Source organism: Hemiscyllium ocellatum, chromosome 1, assembly GCF_020745735.1.
Source record: "Hemiscyllium ocellatum isolate sHemOce1 chromosome 1, sHemOce1.pat.X.cur, whole genome shotgun sequence".
Taxonomy (NCBI): Eukaryota; Metazoa; Chordata; class Chondrichthyes; order Orectolobiformes; family Hemiscylliidae; genus Hemiscyllium; species Hemiscyllium ocellatum.
The window spans coordinates 135,526,604-135,553,422 of NC_083401.1; the positions used below are offsets into that span (position 1 = coordinate 135,526,604).

Below are 26,819 nucleotides of genomic sequence, written 5' to 3' on the forward strand. Positions count from 1 at the left end.
TAAACTTTTAGCTTTTGAAATAACAATCTGTACAGCTCTCTCTGTCAGATACCATTTTTCAGGTGTATTGACTTTCACATTATCAATTTGTCTGACCATAATATTTTGCAACAATCATTAGGGACTCATTCAATGGAACTAAAAGTATTGGGAAAAACAACATTGGAGTTTGCAGTGACAACTGAGACAAATTTTTATTTGCCTATCCAAATAATTGTTGCATGCAGATGATAAAAATGACAATAGTATGGAGAGCAAAACCAAATCAAACAATTAATTAACAGATAATGTATTTGATAAATTTTGTTCATATAAAAAGATAAGCTTACATACACTGTGCTTTATATCTGATTCCATGCAACAATTTCTATTCTACCCTCTTTAGATTTGACCTGAAAAGAGAACCTTTTATGGTAAAATTCTTATCAGCAATAACAGATTCGGTGATTACAGCAAATCCAGGATGATTAACTTGTTGAGTGGCTACACTGGATAGGAGCAAAATTAACACCATACTCTACTCTTCCCTCTGATCCAATTTAACACCCTTTGGAGGAAGTAGGAACCAATCTGTGTATGACATTATATTTAAAATGATGCAATTTAGATGAAATATTGTGGATTATTGATAGACAATCAATTGTTATTTTTTCACTTTAATTAAACAATGCATAATAGAAGCGCATCTATTCGCTACATTAACATCTACATAGGACTTTGTTCAGCTATTTAATGGTTGTCTAGTTTCCTGTTCCACAGAGCTTAAGCAAAGTATTCTTGTAATCTCCAGAAGTTTCATCCTAAAACGAGAAACAAATAGGCAATAAGTTATCATTTAAGTAAACAATTAAAGGCACACCTAAAATAATCAAAAAATGTTCACCAGAACATATTATTGATCAAATACAAAACTAATATGCTCCCCTCAAACTTTTCCTTTTCTACTTTTGTTGTGTAAGAAGGAATTCCCTTCTTTGTAAATCTCAATTCCATTTATTTTGTTTAGAGTTAACACTGAGTCATGAGCACCAGTTCAGGCTGGATTAGAAAATGTAGATGATAACAGCAAGGTTATGAGGGATGAATGGAACTGGAGGTGAACATTTGGAATATGTGATAAAAGGTAAGAAGAAAGAGCTGGAAGGTAAGGCAAGCATCAAAGTAGTGGCTTGTGTGGGACTGATGTGAAGTACACTGAAATTTTCCTAAAATAAAGTTACAGCTTGTGAAACTCAAGGCATCTCCCCATGAACATGTTAGAAGCAGAATTGCAGATTTGTATAGATAATTTTACTATAGTTTTATTCCTTAAGCAAATGACAACACTCTCACAAACCAGAACATTTAACTATCATTAAAACGTCTCCTGTCAATGTAAACTAGAATGACAACTATGTCTCCAGGAAAGTTTATTAATCTGCACAAAATGTCTGGACTGTAACTGGGGAGAAACTTGAAATGAGTTGGATAGTCAACACTGGTTAATAACTCAATAGGTTCAAGCCAATATCTAGTTTCAATGATATCCATATTGAGGACTTATTAATAAATAATTATTTGTTATTTTGAAACAATTTATAGCTGATTAGCAGCAAATTAATGATAAGTATGGTAATACGTAAATAAATATATTAAAAATGCTCTTTTCTGAGTAATGTGCTCAGTTTTATGTCAAATTATTTAACATCATCCTATGCTTGAATTTCTTATATTTCTGTGATAATAAATAGATAAATTACATGTTTCTCAATAGACAGCTGGGTGAAAGTTAATATGAGTAACAGTAAGAGAGATGGTGGTGTAGCAGTAATGTCACTGGATCAGTAATAAAGAGATCAAGCTTAAAGTTTCTGGGGTATGTGTTCAAATCCAAATAATAAATCTGAAATTTAAAGCTAGTCTTGGTAATGCTGATCATTGTAAAGATTTGGTTTGCTAATGCTTTTTTTGGAAAGAAATCTCTCCTTGCCTGGTCTGGTTTACAATGTGGTTACTTTTGAAGGCCTTGTAAAATGGTTTAGCAAGTTATTTATTTGAAGGGATGAGTAACAAATGTCAGTGACTCCCATGAGAGAATAGAGAAAATGAAAGCTCTTATATACTGCTTTTTGTGTAACAAATCAATAATCCTTAGAGTTGCTCTGTTAAAGTAAGCAGTAGCATATACTCTCAATACTTGTTTTTCCCTAATGAAGTGGGAAAATTCTAGGATAGAAAGTGCTTCCTGGTGAAAACTGTGCATATTTTCCTATCTACTCCTCTTAACAGTTCTATCATTATCTCCAGTCTCCGTGGCTTTTGACACCAACTCGGGCTCTTAAATGAGCAGTTCTCTAGGATCATAGGATTTTCATGGAATTAATCATTTTTCAGTTCCAAATGCTATTTTTAACTGCAAACATTTTCTATAAAGGTGTGAAAATGGAAACAGCAGGTCTTGAAGAACTGGGAAGAGAAGTTGAACATTGTAATTACTTAGTAGATTTTCTTTGCTACGATGTTTAATTGAGGGAAGACATTTATACTAAAAGTAATTCCCCACACAGAACAAACAATTTCTTTTTTAGTTTTCCCCTGATCTTGGAAGAACAATATATGGGAATAAAGAAAGGAGAAAAATAGGGAATAGGTATAATAAAGCTGAAAGCCAGGCTAAAAGCAATTAAGGATTTTAAAAAACCTATCTGAAGGACATTAATGATTGAAGTACATTTTTTTTAAACTCTGCCTAATGCTCTCTTGCATTCCTAATTGAACCAAATTTAATCACCCAATTTGATGATAATGAAATTGAACCAAAGTTGAAGTGTGGTATAAAGTGTAAATGAATACATTTCTCTTCCTGCTAATAACCCATAATGCTTTGCAGATGCCCAGCTTTGAGTTGTTAGATCTATTTGAATGCTATTGCACAGTGATAATGCCACACAACATGACAGAAAGTATCCTCAATCAGAAGACAGGACTTTGACTCCACAATGATTGTGCAGTGGTCATTCCTATCAATATTGTCCTCGACAGATGCATCTATGATAGGAAGATTGGTGAAGACAAGGTCAATTATATTCTTTTTCCCTCATGTCGGTTCTCTTGCCATCTGGTTGTAGGAAAAGTCTAGCAGCTATGTCTTTAGGACACAGTCTTTAGTGTGCTACTAAGCCACTTTTGGTAATGAACATCGAAATCACACAACCAGAGTACATCCTATGTCCTGTATCTTCAGTGTTTCTTCCAACTGATATTCAGCATGGAGGAGTACTAACTGAGGGGGATAGGTGAGAGGGGTAAATAGTTTCAGCAGAAAGTTTCCTGATGCCATAAGACTCATGGGGTGGTCTTACAGTAGTTGGAGATGATCTTATATTAGGATGTAGAATAGATTTGAGTGATAAGGAATAATAAGGGGAAAAAAGTCAATATTGGGAGTGGCCTACAGGCCCTCTTAACAGTAACTACAATGTAAAATGAGTTTAACAAGAAACAATATTAGGTGCTTGTGGTAAGGGGATAGCGGTAATCATGTATCAATTTAATTTTCACTTTTATTGGGAAAATCAGATTGGCTGTGGTAGCTTGTATGAGAAGTTAGTAGGGAGCTTTCAGAATAGTTCCTTAGAACAGCATGCTCTGGAACCAGAAAGCAGGTTATAATAAATTTGGCATTGAGTAATGTTACAGGATTAATTAATTAACTCAGAGAAGAGTCATCTTTAAGAAGGAGAAACCACAGTATGATTGAATTTTGCATTCAGTTTGAGAGGGGAACGATACATTTAAAGCTAGTACAATATTTTAAAAGTAAGGGCACGTAAGCTGTGTTAGCTGAAGTGAACTGCAATACTAGGTTGGGTGATATTATTAATAGAGAAGTCGTGGCAACCATTTATGGATATATTTTAAAGTGTTCAGAATAAAGAAAATTACAAGTGGAGGACTCAAAATCCTAGGTTAACCGAAGAAGATAAGGAAAGCGTTAAACTTAAAGCAAAATACATAATTACACAATGATGAATGGCAGATCAGATGATTGGGCAGAATATAAAGAACAGTACAAAATTATCAAAAGGTTAATCAGGATGAAAATATGAGAGGAAGTTAGAAATGTAAAAAGAGGTGGGAAGAGTTTCCAGAGGCATATGTAAAGGAATAGAGCAAATAAATTAAGTGCTGGTCTTCTAGAGAGTGAGAATAGGAAGTTAATATTACATATAAGGAAATGGTGGAGGAGATTAACAAATACTTTGCTTCTGTCTTCACAACGAAGGATTCCAAATAATATACCTGTAATAAATAAATTAGGAGACAGAAGAAAGACAGTAACATTTACAATCACCAGGGAAGGGTTACTGAATAAACAATTGAAATTGCAGATTGATAGGTCCAAGATTTCATCCTGGGATATTAAGTAAGGTAGCTAATGAGGTAGTAGATGTGTTAGTGCTGATTTTTAATAACTTATTAGATTCTGGAAATTGGGCTAATGTACTCAGATGTACTAATTTGAGTTTAAGTATTAGTGTTCTGTGCAGGTGAAACAACTATCCACAAGTCACCTCTGTGTTGCAGGTATAAGAGACACTCTCACTCTGAATGCTAGCAGCCAGTTAGCTAACAAGCCAGGCAAAAAGAAATAGGACAACACAGGACTGTCATTCACCTTGCGTGTAATCATGGTTAGAATCATAGAACCCTTAAAATGCAGAAATAAGTCATTTGGCCCATCACGTCTACACTGAAGGTTCTGAAAACCATCCCAACCATACCCGGCCTGACCCGCATTTACAATGACTAATCCACCTAGCCTGCATATATCCCAAGACTCAATGGGGCAATTTTGCACTGTCAGTCCATCTAACCTGCATTTCTTTGGATTGTGGGAGGAAAATGGAGCACCCAGTAGAAAACCATGCAGACATGGGGAGAACATGAAAACTCTACACACTAACATAAGACTAGAATTGAACCCAGGTCCCCGGCACTGTAAGGCAGCTGTGGTAACCACTGAGCCAATGTGCTGCCCTCTGGTTAAAAAAAATCTGAACAGAATCTCAAACAACCTGTCAAAGCAGGAATATTGAAATCAACTTTGCAGCTTCCAGGGTCAAAGCTAATAGTAACCTCTTCTGCAACAGTAACAACGTTCAACTCTCCACTCTTCATGAACAATTTAGAAACTGATCCATATATTCTCTTCTAAAACTTACACCAGTTTGGACTCGATTCTTCTTTCTACTCTGTGCTATGTATTTTTGTGTCAAATAATAGATAAACTTACTTTGTAATTTTAAGAAAGTCTGGTTAAATGGGTTCCTTTTAACACGTAAGTTAATTTGAGTCTGGGAGAAAAATATCTTCAAGGGAAGGGCTCCATTGTAAAACTAATTTTATTATGACCAACAAAGTGGCTGGGTGAATAAAGGCAAATCACTTCATCACTTCTCACCCAGGAGTTAATGATTACGTATGGCATTATGGGAATGGGTTGGATAAAAGGCAATGAATTGTTCAATCAGCATGATTGTACTGAATGGAGAAGCTGATTCAACAAGTTTAATGGCCTGTAACTGTTCCTTTGTGCCATCAGGAATTATAACAAATTGAGGAAATTCATCTGGATCTGGGAATAACAGCTAATGAAATGCTATCCTTTTATTAAAAGAAGAATTTAACAGAAAAGTGAAGCTGTTATTAACGGCATTGGTGTGACCACATCTCAAATACTGTATGCAGTTTTGGTTTCCTTATTCAAAGAAGAAGGTAAATGTGTTGGAGGAAATTCAGAAGAGATGTGCTGTATTTATGCATGGAGTGAGTGGGTTGTCTTCTAATGATAGGTTTGAATTCTGAGATTGTTACTACTGGAGTTCAGAGAGTGAAGAGTTGACTTGATTCAAGTATTTAAGATATTGAATGGTCTAGATAAGGTACACATGAAAATTATGTTTCCTTTTGTGAATAAGTCCAGACCTAGATGCACAACTTTAAAATTAGGGGTCGCCCTTTTTGGCAGAAATCACGAGCAATGATGTCCCTCAGAGACTTGTGTAGCTTTGGAGTTCTCTGTCTCTGAAAGGGAGGAAGCAAGGTTATTGAATATTTTTGAGAGTGAGATGAATAGACTTTTGTCAGGCAAAGGAATGAAAGGTTATAAGGGGTAGATGGGAATGTGGACTTCAGAGCACAAACAGATTAGCCATGATCCTGTTAGATGTCTGAGCAAGCCTGAGGCCAAACCACCATTTCTGCTCCTACAGCATATGTTTACATGTTCCTAAAAAATGTGCTGAGAGTGACTGTCTATGACATTTGAGGAACTTTTAACTTGGACTTTAGAAGACAGAGTTCCATTTTCAGGGCTTTAAAAAAGGATTTTTATACAAATTTTGCGCAATGCTGCTGAATAGATCAAAGAAGAAACGGAGGCTCAGAAGCAGACAGGGATCTTTCATATCGGGTCTAATATTGGGCTCTCAAGTAAGTAGCTGTGTGTTCATTGTACAAGTGCGTTGTTCACATGCATCCATTAAAGAGGACTAATAAAATAACCCATACCATTCTCCTACATCAGCTCTTTTTTTTATTTCCCAATACTATGAGGTACTTGAGTACTTATTGGAATAGACTTTCTTCTTCACCCAATAATTTAATTTCAATTTTAACAGAGTAATCTGCATCCCAATTATAAAACCAATCTGAATTTCACCTGAAAAGTGCAAATTTACTCGATCGTATCTTCCTCAGTATTTCCCCTTTATGAAAATCTACAATACTTGCCTAAGCTAGTGCTTCAACCTGAGTAATTTCCTTGTGGAAGAAGTTTTTTAAAACTGTACTTTTGAGTGATGGACACATGTAATTGTAAGAAAGGTAAACCTAACTTTGTAATAATTCCTTGATTTGCACCTTACAAACAGTAGTCTCAAAAGTTTATGAATTGCTGTAGTTCCTTTTGTTGTCATTCTGAACTGCTATTAGCTAATGTGCAGCACAGCATTAATTGTGAATAGCAACCCTTTGATATCTACAAGCTTATCATGTATCAAATACATACGCTCAATGCATCTCCTTATTCAACCACATTAAGTCTGCAATATGCCTTCATTACATAGAAAAACCTTGCAAGGGTTTGCAATGTCATCTCTAACCCAGCTTCTGTTTTGTATACAAAGTGCCTTATATCCTACTGGCATGATGTGAGGATCATATAGTCAGCTTCTATGTGAATGTACCAATCATTGAAAAGTTTTTGAAAACTTTTTAAAACTTACTCAAAATCATGATAGGAAGTGTAATTCTCAGTAAAATAAGAAACAGCCTTGACATCAAGGTTTTACCTGCACATCCACTAATATCATTTATTGTATCTGTTGCTCCCGCTGCAGCCTCCTCTACATTGGGGAGACTGGGCACCTCCTAGCAGAGCGCTTTAGGGAAATCTCCGGGACACCCGCACCAATCAACCACACCGCCCCATGGCCCAACATTTCAACTCCCCGTCCCACTCTGCCGAGGACATGGAGGTCCTGGGCCTCCTTCACTGCCGCTCCCTCACCACCAGATGCCTGGAGGAAGAATGCCTCATCTTCCGCCTCGGAACACTTCAACCCCAGGACTTCAGTGTGGATTTCAACATTTTTCCTCATTTCCCCTTCCCCCACCTCACCCTAGTTCCAAACATCCAGCTCAACACTGTCCCCATGACTTGTCCGGACTTGTCCTACCTGCCTATCTCCTTTTCCACCTATCCACTCCACCCTCTCCTCCCTGACCTATCACCTTCATCTCCTCCCCCACTCACCTATTGTACTGTATGCTACTTTCTCCCCACCCCACCCTCCTCTAGCTTATCTCTCCATGCTTCAGGCTCTCTGCCTTTATTCCTGATGAAGGGCTTTTGCCCGAAACGTCGATCTCACTGCTCCTTGGATGCTGCCTGAACTGCTGTGCTCTTCCAGCACCACTAATCCAGAGTCTGGTTTCCAGCATCTGCAATCATTGTTTTTACCTCTGAAATAAGTTAGTCTGGCATACACTTTTATCAGTTTAGACTATCTCTAAATCATTCATTGTGAACTTAGAGTCAATGCTCACTTACAATTTAAACAGAAAGAACCAACATTGTAACATATTTACTTTTTGTCCCAGAATTATTGTGAACAATAATGAATTTATTCGGATGTTTAATCTGTTTCATTTGTTGCTGATCTTAGAGAATTCTGAAGCCCCATTGTATGTGCTGAAGTATATTGAAATGAGCCAAGAGGATTCAGTGACAGCTTGAGGAAGAAAACAGTTGAGAGAAGTGCTGTTTATCAACAAGATTGCAGACCTACCTTGATAGTAGCATACAAGGATCTGCCATACAGCTTCAAATACTCATCTAGTATATCCAGGAGATCGATTTCTGACCTGCTGACCATGATTCTTGAAAGAGTGTTCTCATCAGTACCGAGGCCCTGCAAAAGAATCCCATACGTTTACTTTATCAGCGCCACGGACTATTATGTTATAAATGTCAGTTGGTTAAATCTGCAGGATATCTTCATGAATTGCTTTTATACATTGACACATTCATTATCTTATGTTTATTATGACTTATCTGGTCTGATTAGTGTAATTTGCAATTCTACATTCACCATAAAGAAATCTTTTTATTTTCATATCCTTGTATTGTTTATAAAGTCAGATAAATTCCTTTGGGGAAGATCTTGAGTCATTCTATATAGTATGAATGATGATGTGATGTTAGAAAATGATTAGGGATTGACTTATTGCTCCATTTCCACTGACTGCTTAGGCATTCATTACTTCTCTAGATTTCACCCAAGATGGCCAGAGCACCTTAGGTACAGGTAGCTCCCCATAACGTGCAGCTGCTTTCCAGCGAAACCTCACTTTGTAGAATATTGATTAATAGAGATATTGGGGCCTATGGGAAAAGTGAGGTTAGGGGCAGACCAGCAACAAATACCACTTACAATCGCTTAAAAATCAGCCAAATGTCTAACACAAAGTAAAGCACAGTCTGTTTGAAGGTTGAAATCATATTTATTAATGAAGCAAAAGTAAATTTAACACAATACATTTAAAAATGTAAAAAAAAACTCTACTCTCAGGTCAGTACCTCTCTCAAAAAACTGCTCTGTCGACAGCTGATATTGGTGCATGTGCAAAATGGCATGAAGACTGGCACCAGCGCCACGCATGAGCAGTATTGATGTACTGCTCAGTATCGAACGCAGTCCAACTGAGAGAGAGCTTAGTAGATGTTAAAATGTGCTTGTTTTCTGATGCTGGAAGAGCAGGAATACTCCTCTAGGCTACTTAAAGCAATTGTACCACAGGATCTGTCCTTTCATAAGGATGTAGTCCACTCCCACCTCCTTTCCCTACTGACCCAATTACAACATATCCATATAAAAGAAAACAAAGATTGAAATAAATTAAACTAAATTATGAAAAGATTAATAGGACACTATATTAATGGCAACAAGTACTGTACATTTGGGTGCACACATTGCACTATATTCAAATGGTTACATAATGAAAATTGATGTTAACATGTTTCTGCCTGGACACTCATTGGGCTGCTGTCAAATTCCTTTCTCCTCAACTAAATGGAGGTAATAATGGGCTGAATGGCACAAACACTGATACAAGTGCAGGACAACACAGACATCGGCACATGTGCAGTACAAAACGCACGAAACAATGCCTGCTAGAGTTGCATTATTCAAACAGAGGTAAGCATTTTCAAAAATACCATTCTCTAATTCTTCAGTGACATTATAGCCAAATCGTGCTGCTGAAACATGCATTATCCCAGAATTACCTATATGTAAATATTCAAACTGATATGTTACAAGGGTAATAAGGCTGTTAATATTAGCTTAGGTCAGTATTGATGTACTGCTCAGTATCAAACGCAGTCCAGCTGAGAGAGAGCTTAGTAGATGTTAAAATGTACTTGTTTTCTGATGCTGGAAGAGCAGGAATACTCCTCTAGGCTACGTAAAGGAGTTGTACCACAGGATCTGTCTTTTCATAAGGATGTAGTCCACTCCAACCTCCTTTCCCTACTGACGCAAATCAGCCTGCAAACCACTTGATTGTTGCACATAATTGCAGTTGAATGGCAATGAGGCCTGCCCTCAAAATGGACAATGTCTTCTACTAGGAATGTTATCAGTCCCTGTTCCTGTATTACTGGAAAAGACTTTTTATCTTGCAGTGGCACAAGATAAACTGTAGAATTGTAGTTGGATTTGCATTCGTTAGACATTTTGTGGAAGTAAACTTGATCAGATCTCAAGTTATATATATTATGAAGCCATTTTTAAAACAACTTTAATACTGAAACATCTTTAGTCTTCGGCATGTGTAAATACCTGCTTTCAAATTTTACTCTTCTTCAGAGTTGAAATTAGTCTTGAGCTTTAATGTGAAATGAATGCTGGCAAATCAGACTTTACACTCTGCTGAGATTTGTTCCTTTCTTTTATGGAAGGATGCTAGTTTGCCTACATCCATTCTGTACAATTTTCAGAGACAATTGTATTTCCTTATTTTTAGAATTTTTGAATATGTAGTAATAATTACAATATATCCATATTAAAAGAAAACAAATTGAAACAAATTAAACTAAATTATGAAAAGATTAATAGGACACTATATTAATGGCAACAAGTACTGTACATTTGAGTGCACACACTGCACTATATTCAAATGGTTACATAATGAAAATTGATATTAACATGTTTCTGCCTGGACACTTATTGGGCTGCTGTCAAATTCCTTTCTCCTCAACTAAATGGAGGCAATAATCCACTTTAAACAAACTGATTAATATCTTTGTTCAATTGTGGAAAGATGAATTTTATATGTTCATGTTAACATTTATGAGATAACATTGCCAACTGCAATTTCCCAGCTCATATATTTAGCAAAGTAGTTGTAATGTAAGCATAATAAATTATGTGTGTTTGCCATTCAAATGTTTGAAGTTTGATTAAAGACAAAAATAACTGCAGATACTGGAATCCAAAGTAGACAAGCAGGAGACTGGAAGTACACAGCAAGCCAGGCAGCATCAGGAGGTGGAGAAGTCAATGTTTTAGGTATAATCCTTCTTCAGGGCTAGGGGTGGTTGTGAAGAGAGCTGCAAATAAAGGGAGGTGGTGGAGCGTTTTAGGTGGGGAGAGGGGCAGAATGGTGAGGTTGGGCGAGGTGGACACAGGTAGAGAGTATGACCTGGTTGGTCAAAGGGAGGAATGAATCCAGCTGGTGGCTGGAAGGAAGGGTCCGTAAGTGAAATGTAAGGGCGTTGGGGGCTGGAAAGGGAGTCTGGGAATGGGAAGGAAGTTTATTTGAAATTGGAAAACTCAATATTGTGTCCTCCAGGCTGTAGGCTGCCCAGGTGGAAGGAGGTGCTGTTCCTCCAATTTGTGGTCTGACTCACTGTGACCATGAACCAGTCTGAGGATGGTAATGTTGCAGAGGGGATGGGAAGAGGAATTAAAATGGGTGGTGACTGGGAGGTCAGGTCAGCCCTTGCTGTATGCAGTGCTCCTTCAGTGGTTTTCTCAACGTCAGTGAGACTAAATGTAAACGAAGGACGCATTTCGTCAAACATCTCAGCCTGCTCTGCAGGGCCAACCTGACCTCATCTTCTGCCTGGGCAGCCTACAGCCTGAAGGATCCAACACTGAGTTCTCAGATTTCAAATAATCTCCCTTCCCATCCCCCAACTCCCATTCCAGCCCCTCTCCTTCCCTTCCATTCCTCTCATCGACACTTCCTTCCAGCCACTAACTGGATACATTCCTCCCATCGACCAACCGGGCTGTACCCTCCATCCATGTTCACCTATCCCAACCTCAGTGTTATGCCCCTCATCCCACCCAAAACCTTCCCCCACTCCTCCTTTATCTGCAGCTCCCCTCACCTCCACCCCCCGACCTGAAGAAGGGTTACACCTGAAACATCGACTTCTCCACTGGCTGATGCTGCCTAGCTTACTGTGTTCTTCCAGCCTCCTGCTTGTCTACTGAAGTTTGATTAAGCCAATCAATACAAACATTAAAAATCATTTAAGCTAAGCAGAAGGCATTGACTTGAGATTCTGAACAAGGAACAAGGTCAAGAGTTTTAAAAGTTCTAATATGGATTTGTTTTTCAAGAGTAAGGTAAAACATCAAGTCTTACAATTTACACAAGGAAAAGATAATTTAAAAAAAACATAAACCAACATTTTGGGATGGACAATGAATACTGGGCAAGCAGGGAGCAAGGGAAAGGGGTCAAATGTACATAATTGAGAGACCGGCTCAAATATTAGAATGTGTAAATATTCAGTATAAGTTGGACTAATCAATGGCACGAATAGACATAAGTTGTTTAGATTTAACCACCAGTCAGAGAGATGGTGACCGAGGTGAGAAAATAAATATTGCAGGATTCCAGAAAGACAGAATAAGAAATAAGAATAATCTTAATAGTAAAAGATACAAGGACAATATTAAGGAAGCCCCTTGGCTCCATGAATCATGAAATAGAATTGTTTTGAATGAAGATTAAGAACAAAGATCAGATCACTACGTCATAGGTCCACGAAAGTTGTTATACCATTGGTGAGAACAATGAGCAAGAAATAATTGTTGCTTCTAAGAGGGAAATGAAATAATTTGAGCAACTTTAATATCCTTGCAGAATTTTTAAAAAGTCAGCAAATGTAGTCGTGAAAATGAATTTATTCAAAGCTTTTGTTACATTTTGCTGGAAAAAAATCTTGTGGACTCAACCAGCAATGCAATCTTATTGTATTAAAATACAAAATCTCATCAAGAAATATCTATCTGTCCTTGGATTAATAGGTAAATAAAGTATTGCATTATATTAATGCAAGAGGCAAGAATGGTTGGAATGTTTAGGAACCAGCAATAGGTTCTAATAAGTTGATAAAAAGAGAGGAAATAGAATAAAGAAGTAAATTTCAGCTTAAGTGAATATAGGTCCCTTTGAGGCAGAAGATAGAAGAAATTATTGGAGAGAAAGGGATGATGACAAAGGTATTTTACAAGAATTGAATACTTGTTTTATGTCTAATTGGAGATGAATGTGTGTGAAGAACTTAAGGCAATTAATATTAGCAGAGAAAAGATATTAGACAAATGTAAAGGATTTAAAAGGAATACAAAGGAATTGATGGGCAATGACCTTAGGTTCTAAGTTAGGTTGCTGCAAAGATGATAGATGATTCTTCAAGATTCCTTAGATTCTAGAATTGTTCCATTAGATTTGACATTAGCAATGTAGTATCACTGTAATATAGAAAGATAGAAAGAAAATAGGAAGTCAGAGGCCTTAAAGCGTAACATCAGTCATTAGTCTCATGCTAGAATCTATCATTAAACATGTCCTAGGAAATCATAGTGACATCGCTTGAAATGAGCATAGAAATTATGTCTGGAAAATTGTGCCAGTGTGCTTTTGAGAATAGAAACATATATTAGATGGTCCCTTGGGTTTCTGTAGGATCTGATTAATGATAAAGCACCTGGCTTACAGCAAGTTATATGACCAGGTTACTTGGGAGTTAAAAAATTAAGAGAAAAGTCAATATATGTTATTAAGAACTGGTCTGGGTTCAAGCCATTTAGTTGTTAGGCTTTGGAAGAAGAGAAAACATCTCTGAGACAAAGTTAATTTAAATGTTGCGTGTTGGATTTAAGGATTTAAACATTTTATTAATTAAAGGGCTGCTGATGCAAGATGGTGAGTTGTCTTATAAACAAAAAGCAACTGCAAGATGCAAAGATCCAGAGCTAAACACCATTAGAACTGTGGGAGTTCAGATCCAAGGGGACCACACTAATTTGCTCAAATTGCCTCTGTTAAATATGGAGTTTTACTGTAGGCCACTGAAGGAGCTTGAAGGAACAAACCTTTTGAAAGTAAGCAGTAGGCCCAAAAAAATCTCCATTGTTATACAAATCTTCAAAGACCAATCAGTTTGTTTTCCAATTTTTAGCAAGTATCTGAATTGAGTTTATTGGGGGTGTGGAAGAAAAGTGGATTTAAGAAATTCAGTTTAAATTACAAGTAACGCAGCCAGTGGATGTAATACTTCCACATGCTATTCAGTAAGGTGTTACATAAAAACTGAATATGCAAGAAAAGATTTAATAGGATTTGGCAATAATATATTAACATGGGTGGACAATTGATAAATTACAGGAAGCAAAGAGTGAGAAATAAATGAGTCATTTTCAAATTGGTAGACTCTAATTTGAGGAGTGCCACAAGGATCAGTGTTGGAGTCTCAGATATTTACAATGTATATTCATGACTTAAGAAAAGACAAAGGATTATCCATCAGGTTTGTTGATGATACAATGTTCGTTGTGAGTCTAAGCTGTGAGAGAAGAAACTGCAAGGAGATACAGGCAAGTTTAGTGAATGGGTAATAATATGGTGGGGAAATATTTGTGTGCAAGTATGAGGTATTCATTTTGGTAGGAGGAATAGAAAAAGGAGAATTTTTTTTCAAAGGTATAAAACTTTTACATGCCCAAGAATATTTTGCTGTACTCATAGAAAAAACACAGAAAGTTAGCACACTGTTGCAACAACCAATTAGGAAGGTAAATGTCATGTTGACCTTTATTGCAAGGTAGTTGAACTACAATATAAACAGTAGCTACAATTGTATAAGGTTTTTGTGAGACCGCATCTGCAGCAGTCTTGCTCTACATATTTGAGCAAGGACTTTTTGCATTGCAATAAAGTGAGGGCTTACTAAATAGGTTCTTGGGATGACAGGACTATCCAATTGATAGGCGGAGTAAATTAGGTCTTTATTCTCTGGGGTGTGGAAGAATGAGATTAATCATATTCAAAGAGAAAATACTAAATAATGCAGAGGCTTGACAGAGTAGCCACTAAGCCATTATATATTCCATCTGGAGAATTAAAAATGGACGACACAGCCTCAGGATAAGAGGTCAATGATTATAACTGATATGAAATGTTTCTTTACTCAGGAAGTTGAATTTTCTGTCCAGAAGAGCAGTGGAGCAAAACAGAGGAACAGTCCATTTGCCTCAATATTATATTTGGGGACAGCTCCAAGTGGTAATTATCTTGGCCATTTCTGCAAGGGTGTCGCATTGCTTCTTAACTTTAATTAATAGTGAATGTGATTTTAAAAGACTGTATAGTTACTTACTTATTCATATTGGAGATTGATAACTTAACCCATTATCCAAACATGCCTTATGAGGCAATTTAATCTTTAGTTTACAATTCTGAAAACATTTTTCTCTATGTCCTCTCAAATGTTTTCATTATTGTGAGGCAGATGTTAAATGACTTGAAGAAAATTCAGTGCAAAATTTAGGTTAGCAGGCAAAGGGATGATGGATAAACTTGGTGCAAATTTGAATCCAGGCAACAAGGTTCTGCAGAATCTAAAAATTATGCAGGGTATAATAACACAACATACCTTTACACTTTTGTGGATCCTTTCAGCAAAATAGACAGGTATGGACTTTGAACAATTAACTAAAACAAAGCATACAAAAATAATCATTAAAGAGAATACCAAAATTCTATTTGTTTACCTCCTCCTCCCGCAATACTTTGGTTCATTTTATCAGTTCAGCAAAAATCTAATAAACTATTGCATTTTCATCTCTTCTTGTGAATAAATATAACCTAGAGTTCCACCTCTTGGAGAAGAGTTTGATAATTAAAAGGTTTAAACCTTGACCTACATTCTTGGCACAGAATTATTATTGTAGTCAAAGCAGGTTGCTTGTACTTGTAAGAAGACACAAAAGATGACCACATAACAGCAGTATAGAAAATGCACTTCATAATGTCATGACACTTATAAAAGAAAGGAAAATTACATTAAAGGGCTAGGCAAAATTTTTAACAAAATTAAAGTGATTGTAACCTATCAGGAAAAGTTGAACAGGCGAAGGCTTTTATCCTCTATAAGAAACTAAGGCCGAGGAGTGCCCTAAAATAAGTATTCAAAATTATGAATGGTTTGGATAGGTTAGGTGTAGCAAAAATGTTTCCTGCCAGGGATCAATCTCAAACTAAGGGTCATAAAACAAAGTTAGTCATGAATAAATTGAATAGAGAATTCAAGAAATCTCATTTATCTAAGGGAGTTGTTAGAATTTGGAACTCAGTACCAGAAGAAGGAGTTAAAGCGAACAGCAAACATGCATTTAAGAGAAAGCTCATTTGCATGAGGAAAAAAAAGAGAAAAGGTATGATGATCAAATTAGATGAACTGAAAACAAAGAAAATAAAAGCACAGAATAGGAGTAAGATGTTCAGCCCTTTAAGCCTGATTGGAATTCAATAAGATTATGGCTGATCATCCAACCTAGTAGCCTGTTCCTGCTTTCACTCATATCCTTTGATTCCTTTAACCTTAAGAACTACATCTATGTCCATCTTGTAAATATTCAGTGTTTCAGTTGCTTTCTGTGGTAGAGAATTCCTCAGACTTATCACTTTCTGGGTGAAGAAATTTTTCCTCATCTCAGTCCTATGTGGTCTACCACTTAGTCTGTGACCCCTGGTTCTGGAACTGAATTATAGATTTCTATAAGGTCCTGTCTCATTCTTCTAAACTCCAGTTAATATAATATTAACTAATCCGGCCTGTCTTCATACATCAGTCCTACCATCCCATGAATAAGTCTGGTAGAACTTTATTTTGTTCCCTCCAAAGCCAGAACATCCTTCCTCAGATAAGGGGATTAAAACTGCACACAGTATTCCAGGTGTGGTCTCACTAAAGTCTTGAAATTGCAGCAAGACATCCCTGCTTCTGTATTCAAATCCTCTCACTGTGAAGTCTCACATATCATTTCTCTTTTTCTCTGTCTGCTGTACCTGCAAGCTTACTTTCAGTGACTGGCATACAAAGACACCCCTTTCTCAATCTAATGTAATTCAGATAACAGCCTACTTTCCTGTTTTTGCTAGTAAAGAGGATAACCTCAATTTATTCACGTTATACTTCATCTAAATCACACTGAAGCATCTCTGCATCCTCTTCATAGATCTCACTCACACACCTTTGCATTATCTGAAAGCGTGGAAATATTACATTTCGTTGCCTTAGCCAAATCATTCATAAATATCATGAACAGCTGGGATCCAAGCATTCAAAATGATGACAAGCAGGTTCAGTACCAACTTACAAATCTTTCCAAAACATGCCCATGACAGACAGTTATATCAGAGGAGATTCCTGGTCAGAATGTCAGAGCCTCTATCATCGCTATCCAAGTTCCAGACAACAATATCCATATAAAAAGTGCATCCTGTTACAGCAACCTGAACCTCTGGAGTGGACTGTAACATACCATTAACTAACATTCAAATTTTTGTACGTCTCATTTGACTTACCCATTGTCAACATCAAATCCTTCAGATCTCCAGACATTTCGCTCTTAATGCTGTCTTCTATGGTCTTGTTGGTAATTGCTTTGTACTCATCAAATGCTAAAAAAAATTTTTTAAATACATTTTTTTTTGTTCCATTTTGGAGGGAAATATAAACCATTTCAGATAATTGTCTTACTTGTTAGTAGTTGTGCAGGGCTCCTTAAGCACAAGACTTCGATAAATTTAGCTTCATCTGTCCCCAGTCTCTTCTCACCGGCCTTATAAAGGGCCTATAGGATACCATTGAACAATTACATGAGCAACTCAGTTCAGTAGCAACTGTGTTGGTTATGAGTCAAACCCCCGTGCAAATTTTATATTTTGGAAGGAGGTGTCAAGGGAACGACAAAGTTACCTTTTTGGATTGCACACGAAGGATAAATTAGACTTCTGATGAAAAATGATATTATAGAACTTATTTATATAATTGATTTGTTAATTAATTTATTGGAAGATATGGGGTTTGAAGCATATAATTTCAGAGAGGAAAATTGCCTTCAGTTATTAGAGAGAAAAACACACCTAGTATCTATGTACATTAGTATATCTTACCTACTACATAATTTGTCAGCAAAATATAAAGTCAAATACATTGAAGTGGTTGTAAAGATGTGAATTGATCTGTACAGGAGGACTGAAGCAGAATTTGTACATTTTAGACTTTGTGTGATTGCTTTTACAATATTGCTGTCACCCATACTAACTCAGTTTGCGCACTCTGCTGAAATACTGTTTCTCTTACTTGGGAATCAGATAGAAAAGAAATGGTTCATGTTCGCTTTGATAAACTCAGGATTTTGATTAATAGTCAGTGAAGCTAATGACATGAGGATTCCCTGAAGTTGCCGTCATCATATCATAAGAGGGCAAAACACATTCACCCTCTGTTTCTTAATTCCATACTAGGTTGAACTTTTGAACTAAGCAGTTTATGCACTCTTGGAGTTAGGTAAGTATAACATCCAATATCTTCATATTTCATGGAATTCAGCATTTAATGTAATGTTAGAGGAAGATAATCAAAGGATGATTTGAAATCAGTGTCAGGAGTAATACAAGCTGGCTTACTATACAAAAATCTGATTTCGGATATATGTCCTTGGTCTTAGGTAAGTACTGTTTTACCGAAACTGGTATTGCTATTTCTATGGCCAATGATTTATGATTCCGTTTATAAATAAATCACAAATCAGGTTTTAATGAAAGCTAAATTAAAATCCTAAATCCAGTAAATTGCAATGTTATAATTGCAATGATTCACAGTTCCAATCTCAGTTTAAATGAATACCATTAACTTCGGTACAACATTTCCACAAATATTTTTTCTGATCTGGTCTTTACATGATTATGTACAGTCTTTAAAACTGGAAAAAGTCTAATTTGTGTATAGTAGAAATATAGCATGTGTAACCACATTTCAGAACAGAACAGACTGCTGGGAAACTAGGTGTGCCTATGTATTAGTTTTGAAGAATGTAACAATTCACCTTGTGTGGTTAAGGCTCCAGGGAACATTCTGGCAACATTTGCAATTATAATTGCCCATTGCCAAATCAAACATCTTAATTTAAAAATACCATACCTGAGCATCACTCTTAAAAAGTCTTTCATCCACAACCTGGCAATTTTCATCCCTCCTAGCCTGGTAGTAAACAAAATTAAAATGTCATAGAATATGTGCATAAGGCTGAAGGCTGAACATTACAGTTCGTATAGCTTGTACCAAATTCCTTTCATAGCTATCTTAAATGCATGGCTTAACTCTCTCATTCTACACTTAAGTCCTATAAAATGTTTTGAATATCCTCTGATTCTTATCAGGGTGCTAATCCAAAAGAAAAACCTGCCTTTTTTCAGAACTGATAGACAGGCCTCCATTCTGAAAAACAACCCTCCACCACCACCCTGTCTTCTACTTTTGAGCCAGTTCTATATCCAAATGGCTAGTTCTCCCTGTATTCCATGAGATCTAACCTTGCTAACCAGTCTCCCATGGGGAACCTTGTTGAACGCCTTACTGAAGTCCATATAGATTACATCAACTGCTCTGTCCTCATCAATCTTCTTTGTTACTTCTTCAAAACTCTCAATCATGTTTGAGAGACATGATTTCCCACGCACAAAGCCATGTTGACTATCCCTAATCAGTCCTTGTCTTTCCAAATACATGTACATCCTATCCCTCAGGATTCCCTCCAACAACTTGAATATCTTAGTAGGACTTCTTTGCTTAATGGTAAGGTTCTAGGGAGTGTTGCTGAACAAAGAGACCTTGGCATGCAGGTTTATAGCTCCTTGAGAATGGAGTCACAGATAGAAAGGATAGTGAAGGCGGCATTTGGTATACTTTCCTTTATTGGTCAGAGTATTAAGTACAGGAGTTGGGAGGTCATGTTATGGTTGGACAGGATATTGGTTAGGCCACTGTTGGAATATTGCGTACAATTCTGGTCTCCATCCCATTGGAAAGATGTTGTGAAACTTGAAAGGGTTCAGAAAAGATTTACAAGGATATTGCCGGGGTTGGAGGATTTGAGCTATAAAAAGGAGAGGCAAAATAGGCTGGGGCTGTTTTTCCTGGAGCATCGGCTGAGGGGTGACCTTATGGACGTTCACAAAATTATGAGGGGTATGGATAGGATAAATAAACAAAAAAGTCTTTTTCCTGGGTTCAGGGTGTCCAGAACTAGGGGGAATAGGTTTAGGGTGTGAGGGGAAAGGTATAAAAGAGACCTAAGGGGCAACTTTTTCACAGAGGGTGGTACGTGTATGGAATGAGCTGCGAGAGGAAGTGGTGGAGGCTGGTACAATTGCAACATTTAAAAAGCATTTGGATGAGTATATGAATAGGAAGGGTTTGGAGGGATATGGGCCAAGTGCTGACAGGTGAGACTAGATTGGGTTGGGATATCTGGTCGGCATGGACTGGTTGGACCAAGGGTCTGTTTCCGTGCTGTACATCTCTATGACTCTATGACTGTGTATTTTTCTAAGATTATTTCAGTTTTTACTTTAGGAGTTAATGATCTAATAGTCCTAGAGAAGTAGAGGATAATATTGCGAGGATGATTCAGGAAAAGAGTGAAGGTAGCAGGGTGGTTGTTATGGGGGACTTTAACTTCCCAGATATTGACTGGGAGAGCTATAGCTCGAGTTCATTAGATGGGTCGGTGTTTGTACAATGTGTGCAGGAGGGTTTCCTGACACAATATGTCGACAGGCCAACAAGAGGGGAGGCTATATTGGATTTGGTTCTAGGTAATGAACCAGGCCAGGTGTTAGACTTGGAGGTAGGTGAGCACTTCGGGGACAGTGACCACAACTCGGTGACTTTTACTTTAGTGATGGAGAGGGATAATCGTGCGCCGCAGGGCAAGAGCTATAGCTGGGGGCAGGGAAATTATGATGCAGTGAGGCATGACTTAGGTTGTGTGGATTGGAAAAACAGGCTTCAAGAGAAGAACACTAATGAGATGTGGGGATTGTTCAAGGAGCAGCTACTGCGTGTCCTCGATAGGTATGTACCAGTCAGGCATGGTGTAAAGGGCCTTGTGAGGCAGCCGTGGTTTAGTAAGGAATTGGAGTCCCTTGTGAAAGGGAAGAAGGCGGCATATGTAAAGATGAGGCGTGAAGGTTCAGTAGGGGCGATTGAGAGTTATAAGGTAGCCAGGAAGGAGCTAAAGAGGGAGCTAAGAAAAGCGAGAAGGGGACATGAAAAGTCTTTAGCTGGTAGGATTAGGGAAAACCCAAAGGCTTTCTATAGGTATGTCAAGAATAAAAGGATGACTAGGGTAGGTATCGGTCCAGTCAAGGATAGTAGTGGGAAGTTGTGTGTGGAGGCGGAGGAGATTGGAGAGACATTAAATCAGTACTTTTCATCAGTATTCACTCAGGAACAGGACACTGTTGCTGATGTGAATATGGAATCACAAATAATTAGAATGGATGCCCTGGAAATATGCAGGGAAGAGGTTTTGGGAATATTGGAAAGGATGAATATAGATAAGTCTCCTGGGCCTGATGGCATTTACCCCAGGATCCTATGGGAAGCTAGGGAGGAGATAGCAGAGCCATTGGCCTGGATTTTTATGTCGTCATTGTCAACGGGAATAGTACCAGAGGACTGGAGGATAGCGAATGTGGTCCCATTGTTCAAGAAAGGGAGTAGGGATAGCCCTAGTAACTATAGGTGGTGGGCAAAGTCTTAGAGAGAATGGTAAGGGATAAGATTTATGAACATCTGGGTAGGAATAACGTGATCAGGGATAGCCAGCATGGTTTTGTGAAGGGCAGGTCATGCCTCACAAACCTTATTGAGTTCTTTGAGAAGGTGACTAAGGAAGTGGATGAGGGTAAAGCAGTAGATGTTGTGTATATGGATTTTAGTAAGGCGTTCGATAAGGTTCCCCATGGTAGGCTAATGCTAAAACTTCAGAGGTATGGCATTGAGGATACATTAGAGGTTTGGATTAGGAATTGGCTGGCTGGAAGGAGACAGAGGGTAGTAGTTGATGGATTATGTTCATCTTGGAGCGCAGTTACTAGCGGTGTACCACAAGGATCTGTTTTGGGACCATTGCTTTTTGTTATCTTTATAAATGATCTAGAGGAAGGACTTGAAAGCTGGGTAAGCAAGTTTGCGGATGACACGAAAGTCGGTGGAGTTGTGGATAGTGAGGAAGGAAGTGGTAGGTTACAGCGGGATATAGATAAGTTGCAGAGCTGGGCGGAAATGTGGCAAATGGAATTCAATGTAGCTAAGTGCGAAGTCGTTCACTTTGGTAGGAATAACAAGATGATGGATTACTGGGCTAATGGTAGGCTACTTGGTAGTGTGGATGAGCAGAGGGATCTTGGTGTCTATGTACACAGATCTCTGAAAGTTGCCACCCAGGTAAATAGTGCTGTGAGGAAGGCATATGGTGTACTGGGCTTTATTGGCAGAGGAATTGAGTTCCGGAGTCCTGAGGTCATGTTGCAGTTGTATAAGACTCTGGTGAGGCCTCATCTGGAGTATTGTGTGCAGTTTTGGTCACCATACTATAGGAAGGATGTGGAAGCTTTAGAACGAGTGCAGAGGAGGTTTACCAGGATGTTGCCTGGAATGGTAGGAAGATCGTATGAGGAAAGGCTGAGGCACTTGGGGCTGTTCTCATTGGAGAAGAGAAGGTTTAGGGGAGATCTGATAGAAGTGTATAAGATGATTAGGGGTTTAGATAGGGTAGATACTAAGAACCTTTTACCGCTAATGGAGTCAGGTGTTACTAGGGGACATAGCTTTAAATTAAGGGGTGGTAGGTATAGGACAGATGTTAGGGGTAGATTCTTCACACAGCGGGTTGTGAGTTCATGGAATGCCCTGCCCATATCAGTGGTGAACTCTCCTTCTTTATGTTCATTTAAGCGGGCATTGGATAGGCATTTGGAAGTTATTGGGCTAGTATAGGTTAGGTAGGACTCGGTCGGCGCAACATCGAGGGCCGAAGGGCCTGTACTGCGCTGTATCCTTCTATGTTCTATGTTCTAAAAGGTTATTTAATCTAAAGTACCAGGAGAAAGTTTAGGTTTTGACATCAGATTTCCTCATCCATGTCATTGTGCATTCTCGTGCCATAAAAATTGGACGAGCAAGTTCTGCCCTTAAAATATTAAAATGTGACTGTGCAATATCCTCAGGAGAGCACAACACTTCAAAGTTATCCAAAATTGTGAACGACTTTGAACATCCAAAGGACATACTGAAATGCTAGACAAATGCATTTATTTGTTCCATTTTCACAGAATCATGGCATTGTTATATTGGAAGAAGAGGCTATAAATTGGCACATGTTCTCCAATAAGCATTATGATTTCGTATCATTCATCAGTCATTTACCTATACTTTTGAACACTACATCTGCTTACATCCAATGTCCTCTGGAATGTCTCAGCTGACTCAGTCTCCAACACACTTTGAGGCAGTACATTCTAGAGCAGAACCACTTTGTGTTAAAAAGGTTATTTTGTTTTCACCTCGCACTTTGCTTCTTTTGTAAATCATTTTAAATCTGTGGCCTCTCTTCATTGATCCTTTCTTCAATGGGAACGGTTTCTCCTTATCTATTCTATTTAGATCTTTCAGGATTCAGAAAGTTCACAACTTCGCTCAGCCTTCCCAACTACAAGTACAGCAGGCCCAATCTCCAATTTATTTTCATAATAGACATTTTCTTTCCCTGGAACCAATGTTGTAGATCTCTTCTGCACTTTCAAACGTGTTCAATCCTTTCTGAACTGTACATAATACCAAAGGCGAGGTCTAATAAGCATCTTACATAAATTTAGTGTAACTTTTCTGCTCTTATAATTTATGCCCCTATTGATAAAGCTCAGGGTTGCAAATGTTTTATCTACAATTCCTACCACCTTCAGTGACCTATGCACATATATTGTTGTGGTTCTGTTCGCCGAGCTGGAAGTTTTTGTTGCAAACGTTTCGTCCCCTGGCTAGGCGACATCATCAGTGCTTTGGAGCCTCCTGCGAAGCGCTTCTTTGATGTTTCTTCCGGTATTTATAGTGGTCTGTCCTTGCCGCTTCCGGGTGTCACTTTCAGCTGTCCGCTGTAGTGGTTGATATATTGGGTCCAGGTCGATGTGTTTGTTGATGGAGTTTGTGGATGAATGCCATGCCTCTAGGAATTCCCTGGCTGTTTTCTGTCTGGCTTGCCCTATGATAGTGGTGTTGTCCCAGTCGAATTCATGTTGTTTGTTGTCTGCGTGTGTGGCTACTAGGGATAGCTGGTCGTGTCGTTTTGTGGCTAGTTGATGTTCATGTATGCGGATTGTTAGCTGTCTTCCTGTTTGTCCTATATAGTGTTTTGTGCAGTCCTTGCATGGTATTTTGTATACTACATTAGTTTTGGTCATGTTGGGTATCGGGTCCTTCGTTCTAGTGAGTTGTTGTCTGAGCGTGGCTGTTGGTTTGTGTGCCGTTATGAGTCCTAAGGGTCGCAGTAGTCTGGCTGTCAGTTCTGAAACGCTCCTGATGTATGGTAGTGTGGCTAGTCCTTTTGGTTGTGGCATGTCCTCGTTCCGTGGTCTTTCTCTTAGGCATCTGTTGATGAAGTTGCGCGGGTATCCATTTTTGGCGAATACCTTGTATAGGTGTTCCTCTTCTTTTTGCAGTTCTGGTGTACTGCAATGTGTTGTGGCCCTTTTGAATAGTGTCCTGATGCAGCTTCGTTTGTGTGTGTTGGGGTGGTTACTTTCATAGTTTAGGACTTGGTCTGTGTGTGTTGCTTTCCTGTATACCCTTGTGGTGAATTCTCTGTTCGGTGTTCTCTGTACTATCACGTCTAGCATTGGGAGTTGGCTGTCCTTTTCTTCTTCTCTCGTGAATCGGATTCCTGTGAGTGTGGCGTTGATGATCCGGTGTGTTTCTTCTATTTCCGTGTTTTTGATGATTACAAACGTGTCATCGACATATCTGACCCAGAGTTTGGGTTGAATTTGTGGTAGGACTGTTTGTTCTAACCTTTGCATAACTGCCTCTGCTATGAGTCCCGAGATTGGTGATCCCATGGGTGTTCCGTTGATTTGTTCGTATATCTGGTTGTTGAATGTAAAGTGTGTAGTGAGGCACAAGTCCAGTAGTTTAAGTATGCCGTCTTTGTTGATAGGTTCCGCGTCCTGTTTTTTGTTCTGTACGTCCAGTAGGTTGGCTATTGTTTCTCTGGCTAGGGTTTTGTCAATCGAAGTGAACAGTGCCGTCACGTCGAATGAGATCATGGTTTCTTCTTTGTCTATGTGTATATTTCTGATGATGTTCACATAGACAAAGAAGAAACCATGATCTCATTCGACGTGACGGCACTGTTCACTTCGATTGACAAAACCCTAGCCAGAGAAACAATAGCCAACCTACTGGACGTACAGAACAAAAAACAGGACGCGGAACCTATCAACAAAGACGGCATACTTAAACTACTGGACTTGTGCCTCACTACACACTTTACATTCAACAACCAGATATACGAACAAATCAACGGAACACCCATGGGATCACTAATCTCGGGACTCATAGCAGAGGCAGTTATGCAAAGGTTAGAACAAACAGTCCTACCACAAATTCAACCCAAACTCTGGGTCAGATATGTCGATGACACGTTTGTAATCATCAAAAACACGGAAATAGAAGAAAACACACCGGATCATCAACGCCACACTCACAGGAATCCGATTCACGAGAGAAGAAGAAAAGGACAGCCAACTCCCATTGCTAGATGTGATAGTACAGAGAACACCGAACGGAGAATTCACCACAAGGGTATACAGGAAAGCAACACACACAGACCAAGTCCTAAACTATGAAAGTAACCACCCCAACACACACAAATGAAGCTGCATCAGGACACTATTCAAAAGGGCCACAACACATTGCAGTACACCAGAACTGCAAAAAGAAGAAGAGGAACACCTATACAAGGTATTCGCCAAAAATGGATACCCGCGCAACTTCATCAACAGATGCCTAAGAGAAAGACCACGGAACGAGGACATGCCACAACCAAAAGGACTAGCCACACTACCATACATCAGGAGCGTTTCAGAACTGACAGCCAGACTACTGCGACGCTTAGGACTCATAACGGCACACAAACCAACAGCCATGCTCAGACAACAACTCACTAGAACGAAGGACCCGATACCCAACATGAGCAAAACTAATGTAGTATACAAAATACCATGCAAGGACTGCACAAAACACTATATAGGACAAACAGGAAGACAGCTAACAATCCGCATACATGAACATCAACTAGCCACAAAACGACACGACCAGCTATCCCTAGTAGCCACACACGCAGACAACAAACAACATGAATTCGACTGAGACATAGGGCAAGCCAGACAGAAAACAGCCAGGGAATTCCTAGAGGCATGGCATTCATCCACAAACTCCATCAACAAACACATCGACCTGGACCCAATATACCAACCACTACAGCGGACAGCTGAAAGTGACACCTGGAAGCGGCAAGGACAGACCACTATAAATACCGGAAGAAACATCAAAGAAGCGCTTCGCAGGAGGCTCCAAAGCACTGATGATGTCGCCTAGCCAGGGGACGAAACGTTTGCAACAAAAACTTCCAGCTCGGCGAACAGAACCACAACAACGAGCACCCGAGCTACAAATCTTCGCACAAACTATGCACATATATGCCAGCTTCTTCTGCCTGAGCACCTCCTTAAGTGTTGTATCCCCTATTTTGCTCCTTTTGTTAGTCACTTTAAATTGTCTCCCAATGTTCTTCCAACCAAAATATCTCACCTCACACTTTTCTGCATTAAATTTCATCTGC

General features: G+C 38.6%; 1 protein-coding gene across 4 annotated transcripts in view; it reads right to left on the minus strand.

The window, feature by feature from the left end:
• Positions 1–328: 328 nt before the first annotated feature.
• anxa3a (annexin A3a) overlaps positions 329–26,819 on the minus strand; it is a 72,633-nt gene continuing 46,142 nt past the window's right edge. For 3 of the 4 annotated variants that reach the window (XM_060826229.1, XM_060826239.1, XM_060826219.1), the window contains exons 9-14: positions 19,058–19,117; positions 17,612–17,705; positions 17,437–17,532; positions 15,503–15,561; positions 8,334–8,456; positions 329–800 (exon numbers count right to left, since the gene is read on the minus strand). In XM_060826229.1, coding sequence (XP_060682212.1) covers positions 741–800; positions 8,334–8,456; positions 15,503–15,561; positions 17,437–17,532; positions 17,612–17,705; positions 19,058–19,117 — 492 coding nt within the window. In that variant the 3' untranslated portion in view covers positions 329–740. The remainder of the gene's footprint in view (positions 801–8,333; positions 8,457–15,502; positions 15,562–17,436; positions 17,533–17,611; positions 17,706–19,057; positions 19,118–26,819) is intronic. The other variant, XM_060826249.1, reaches the window with a different exon arrangement.